The sequence below is a fragment of the Ambystoma mexicanum genome, chromosome 9, assembly GCF_040938575.1.
Source record: "Ambystoma mexicanum isolate Mex_15411 chromosome 9, UKY_AmexF1_1, whole genome shotgun sequence".
Lineage (NCBI taxonomy): Eukaryota > Metazoa > Chordata > Amphibia > Caudata > Ambystomatidae > Ambystoma > Ambystoma mexicanum.
The window spans coordinates 232,431,437-232,437,436 of NC_090931.1; the positions used below are offsets into that span (position 1 = coordinate 232,431,437).

Consider the following 6,000-nt stretch of genomic DNA (forward strand, 5'->3'; position numbering starts at 1 on the left):
CAGTCATGATATGCAGAGGGCTTTACATCAGATGACTAGAAATCCAAGTCATATTTGGCCCCTTCCATATGTGTATAAACTCGGTTTACCTTTACATCCAGACCTTTACACCTGCGTAACTACACCACCCCTAGATAGCTAGACAGTTCGAATTCATGATTTGATGAGCAGGAGCTGAAACCAACTCCTAGATGTCTGGCATCACCCAGTAAGCAGGAGATACCTCTTGGGAGCCAGGAGCAAGAACAAAGCATGCCGCAAATATGACTTGTACACGAGATACAAACCTTTACCTTTTGTGCATTACATATAATTCATTATGCTTAAAATGTCTTCTATATATGTTTAAATGAGTCTTTATACACATTCCAAAACACACAAAGTTAATGTGACATGGGTATGTTTGTATGGCAGCAATTGGCCTGGAGAGCCAAATGTAGCTCCTGGTATCTGTTGGTGGAAAGTTAACCAGGCTCTCTTGGGGTAGAAGCAGGAGCTAAATAATACCCAGCAATTTTAAACCCTGAAGTTACTACTCCTCTCGTATCACTTATTGTTGGATTTGTTGTCCTTCCGTTTTGGGTCTTTATGATGGCTTACATGTCATTGTATAAACCCACTTCTGACACAATTTTTGGGATTAACAATATGGGACCCAATTTCATGCTGCAATGATAATTTTATTTTTATATATCATTAGCACATTAAAGGTAGACTTGCTTGCTTTTGGGTTTCTCTGATGGCTCCTTATGAAGGGATTGAATTACTATGAATGGCATCACTCTTTGTAGTTCAGGGCTCCTATGGCCTCAATAGGACCAGGTGTACTGCCCTTCTACCTCTTCTCTCGTGTCCTCATGAATGAATGAAAGAACAACACCTTAGCCAGGATTGCTGTGTTCTCTATATCCTCCCTTTGTATCATTCTTTTATTTGATTAGTTGGTTTTGCGCCCTCCCTTTTGGCGAGTCGCTATTCCCCATCCCTCCTTCCTGGCAGCTCACTGCTTCACTGCTTGCTCTCCAGGGTTCAATGGTTTCATGTGCCCACTGTGCCTCTGTGATATACCAGTGGTTCCTATTTTGCTGGCTTCTTGGCCAGTAAAGCTTTGTGATGCTGATTATCCTTCTGCTTGCCCTCCATTGGCCATATCATCCTTGAAGTCATGGACTTCATTGTTAGTCTGCTGTTCTGGCTTCTTTTCCTCCAATTGCTCCATACAACATCTTATTTAAGGACTCCACTGTCACAGTGGCCAGTTCACCCGCTAGTGCCTGACAGTCAATAAGATTATATTGTTAAAGTCCAATCTTCCAGCCTATCCACTTCCCTTTCTCTGCTCCATCTTCAAATCTTCGATTCATCTAATCTGTTCTCATTCCATGCAACTCTAATTCAGCTGCTCTTCATTACTCTCCATTTGTTGTCTTAAGAAGCTAGGTTACTGTTTCATGTATTATGTATTGTTTTCAAGTGTCTTCACAGCCTTGCTCCATCAGGTCTTTCTTCTCACATTTCTTGGTACCATACCTCAGTTGTTCTTTGTTCTCACTCTCAATTCTTTTTGGCTGTCCGCTATCCTCCCTGCACTTAAACCCATGTTCGCTCTTTTTCATCCTAGGTTGAAACACTGGAATTTGCTCCCAGTCTCCATTAGGACATTTTTCGAATATCTTTTAATCAATCCCTTACTTTCCGTTTCCTTATCTTGAAGCAAAATCATTGATTACTGAGGAATTGTACTGTTCTGTATAAATATGTGAACCTCTTTGGTGAAAGTGCTATATAAACACAAACAAATACAAATCCCATGTGAAGGTTATGGGTGGTGGATGACACAGTTGATCTAGAGATCGGGACCAAGAAGTCACTCCATACAGGGGGAATTTTAAGAAGTGATCATTAGGATAATTTACGGTGTCAATGTATTATGTAGTTTTTACTTCTATGATAGTAAATTATTTTTGTAAAAACATTTTCTAGGGAGATCATTGCTGAGAAATTAATTGGCTATGAATTAAATTATTCTTCAATTATCATCCACACTGCTTTGATGCTCTTGGAAACTTCACAAGTTTTTGACAATTTTATTTTGCTGTAAAATATGGTTTTGAAACTAAATGTGCTGAGTTGTTTTTTTCTGGAATGTGTTGTCTTCTTAATTTCCAAACCTTGTCCCTTAAAATGCTGTACATCTATTTCATAACCTCTTTTGTTGATGTTTGCACTCCACTGCCTTTTTGCCAAAGCTTTTTGCGGGGTAGCAGTAAGGAATATGTTTATATTTAAATGAATGCAGCATTGTTTGAATTTGTTTATTTTCAGTATGTTGCCTATTTCAAAATGTTTTCAAAATGTTAAACATAAAAACATTTGTACATGAACCACATATGTATAATGAACATTAAAAGTATTAGCAATTAAACACCTTGACAATTATTACATTGGTAACCTGCTAACATGCATATATTGTTCTTGATATTCACAGTGTATATTTCTTTTTAATTAACATTTTTATCTTCACTTTTCTTTTTATTGTCCTCAGTAATGAAGTATTTTCAACATCATGAAGGTGGTTGGAGTTCATGGGAAAAGACCCTTTTAGCCATCCATATGGACAGGGACATTATGGTGTCATACAAAAGGCATGGCTTTCCACTTGAAAGTTTTATGTTCTATTTGTTTAAAGAAGACAAATATACCAGTCGACAAATTGATGAACAAGGGGGAGGCTCCAACACCATCTTTGTCATCACCATGGGACAACACTTCCGACAGTTCCCCCTCGAGTTATACATCAAAAGATCGCTCAATATTCGCAAGGCCATAGAACGCCTGCTCACCCGAAGCCCTGATGCCAAAGTCATCATCAAGACGGAGAATACCAGGGATACTAACACTGCGGTGGAACGATTAAGTGACTTTCATGGATATTGCCAGCATCTTGTGTTCAAGGAGGTGTTTAAGGGTCTAAATGTTGGTTTTGTGGACGCCTTAGACATGAGCTATGCTCTGGCTACAGAGAGCGTCCATCCACCATTACATGTTCTTGAGAACATTATGAGCTTGACTTTCACCTATTCATGTTAGACATAATAAAATAAAAGGGAATGTGCATAGAAAAACATGTCCCTTCTCATATGGGTACCTTCCACACAGGTAATGTTGAATGCTTATGTGACATATGCACAAGATTTGTTGCCTTCTTTGGCAGCCTCCTCTCCCGCTGTCTTTTCCTTCTCTTCTTTCTCTACACCTGATTGAGAAAAAAACATGGTCCATTGGGTAATGTACACAGAAAAGACTCTTCCAAGAAAAGGCCATTTGGCACCCCTGCGGTTATAAGATCCTAGTAAAAAGTAGTAAGATCCTAGCAAAAGTAGACTCCTCTATGCTTACGATTTCATTGGGCCATGTAAATAACATAGCTGCTTCAAATCCTTTCTGAAAAGGCTTTGTATTAGCTAATATACAACAGCACACAGATGTGTGATTGGCATTCGATTTATCATATCATATTTTTTTATGCATACAACTAATGCTAAATGAGCTGAAGAAGCAAGTAGATCCTAGGCCAAGCTGCCAGCATGAAGATGCCTTTATTTTGAAAGTATGCTCTACTCATACCAGCAGGTAAAACATTTCACTGTTCCGGATACAGATTTGGATGTGACCAGGAGGTTGAAGCGGTGGCAGACAAAGGTGCAGGCAACTGCCTGGATGCCAGTAGAGTAGAAAAGGGGAATGGGTGAGCACATTTAGACTGGCAGGTAAAAGGAAGCATGGGGGATGGTGAGGAAGGCACAGGGGAATGGATGCTGACCCGTCTTTATAAGCCATTCGGGAGCAGGAGATTTGGGGGGCGTGGTTAAGGAGGAGCCAAGGGTCACTGAGGGACAGATAAATGTGGAGGTGGACAGAGTAGAGATGTGAGGAAAAGATACTGGTGGCAGAGACCCACCAATATTGTGTAAGGAGAGTTGTGAACGTCAAGATCTCAGGAAGTCCGGTCTCCTACTCCGAGGGTGACTTTCTTCCTGAAACAATAGTCTATGGTTTATGTGACAAAATAGACTGAATGTGCAGGTGAAAAGGAGGGAGAACATGGCCCGGGTTCTCCAGGCTGTGGAAGAAAATAATAAAGTGACTACCAATCTCCTAGTCCATAGTCCCCTTTCCTCCATACTCTTGGGACATTACGTCCTGTGGGACAGGACCAGAGCACTTTTTGTAAAAAAAAGCATCAAATTGAAATATGTGTCCTTCTTCACTTTTTATGCGGAGTCCGCACGCAGCCGTAACCCCGCCCTCCTTAACTCTGCATCGCCCTTCAGTCCTTTTCTATCGCCAGGTCTGAGACCATTTAAGCAATAATAGAGGATACTTATTAGAGGGGATGGCGGGCGGATGGAGGAAAGTGGACTATGGACTAGGAGTAAGGTAGTCACTACAGTGAGTAACTTTATTATACTCCTACGTCCCTTCCCCTTTCCTCCATACTTTTGGGAGATTACCAAGCACTCCTTACAGGATAACGGGTGGATGGAACTCCTTTACTGAAAGAGGTTTTTAAGAACAGCTTGCCCAAACTGAGCATCAGCCCTGGAGCTCAGGTCTAAGCAGTAATGTTACACAAAAGCTGATGGGGAAGCCCACGTGGCTGCTTTGGCAATGGTTTCCCAGGGAACATATTTTTGGAAAGCAATGGCAGCTGCCTTGCCCCGCACAAGATGGGCATGAATTCCCTTTGGAGGTTGAAGGCCCTGAACGGAATACAATTCATCGGCAGATAGTTGCTTTCGAAGCCGGCTTTCCTTTTGGGTCTCCGAAGGTCACCAAGAGCTGGGAAAAGCTCCGAAGATTAAATGTTCTGTCCAAATAAAACTTAAGAGCTCGCCTTACATCCAAATTATGCTGAACCCTCGCAGCATCTGAAGCCGGTTCTGGGAAGAAAACTGGTAAGGAAATAGACTTGTTCAGATGAAAATAAGATACCACCTTTGGAAGGAAAGAGGGATTTGGATTGGTCCGGAGGACAACCTTATCCTTGTGAAAGGTGAGGAATGAATGTTCTACCGACAAGGCCTGGAGTTCGCTTACACACTTTACCGAAGTTACCGCAATCAGAAAGGCCATTTTCCATGAAAGGAATTTCAAGTCTGCCGTAACCATGGGTTCGAAGGGTTTATGACATAAAGCAGTAAGGACCACATTCAGATCCCACTTAGAATGCGGGCTGCGCACAGGTGGATACAGATGCAATAGACCTGCAAAGTCCCTTTTAATGACAGGGTTTGTCAAAGAAAAAGAGCAAGAGTCAATGGACAGTTAGGCGGCAATAGCCGACAAATAAGTCCTACAAGACAAAACATGCATGCCTGAAGTTGCAGATAAGAAATTTGTCCTCCTTGGATAGAACTTGAGCCGCAGTTGCGGAAGTCGCAGAACCCGGCTTAGATTGCAGAGTGGCGTCGCTACAATCGTCGAGGACGGGAGCGGGCATGACGCCAAGGCTACTTCCTCAGAGGTGTGAAGCCTGTAACGGGCGTCAATTCTTTTATTTATGTGCAGCCCGGTGTGGGGTTTATCCCAGACCATGCGGGCCTTGGCCAGGACGTCCCTCTGAAGGAACAGGCCAGTGCGCTCTTGTGGAGACAAGGGTAGCACCCCCGAAAGCACCCCTTCCTGCGGAGCGGGTGCCTCAGACACTGGTATGTCAAGGAGTGACATCATGTCCAGTACCCGGTCGCGAAATGCTCGTACACAGCGGGGCTGGTCCTCACTGTCCTGATCTGCCAAAAGGTTGTCTAGAGCGTCCGGATCCTCCGACTGCGACGAACAGGCGTCAGATTGAAATCACGCTCTGCTGAAGACTTGTCCACCGGTGACAAGGGAGGCGGAAGAGCCGGAGGAGGGCAGGGCAGCAGAGGAGGTGCTACCGCTGGGGCGAGAGGCGTCCATGACAGGAATTGTCAGGGCAGGCAATGGAGTCTGAGGCCA

General features: G+C 43.2%; 1 protein-coding gene across 2 annotated transcripts in view; it reads left to right on the top strand.

Annotated features, from left to right (window-relative positions):
- Positions 1-3,374, top strand: part of LOC138487899 (NXPE family member 4-like) — a 290,149-nt gene extending 286,775 nt beyond the window's left edge. Inside the window, exon 6 of one of the 2 annotated variants that reach the window (XM_069614524.1) lies at positions 2,546-3,374. In XM_069614524.1, coding sequence (XP_069470625.1) covers positions 2,546-3,090 — 545 coding nt within the window. In that variant the 3' untranslated portion in view covers positions 3,091-3,374. The remainder of the gene's footprint in view (positions 1-2,545) is intronic. The other variant, XM_069614525.1, reaches the window with a different exon arrangement.
- Positions 3,375-6,000: the final 2,626 nt, after the last annotated feature.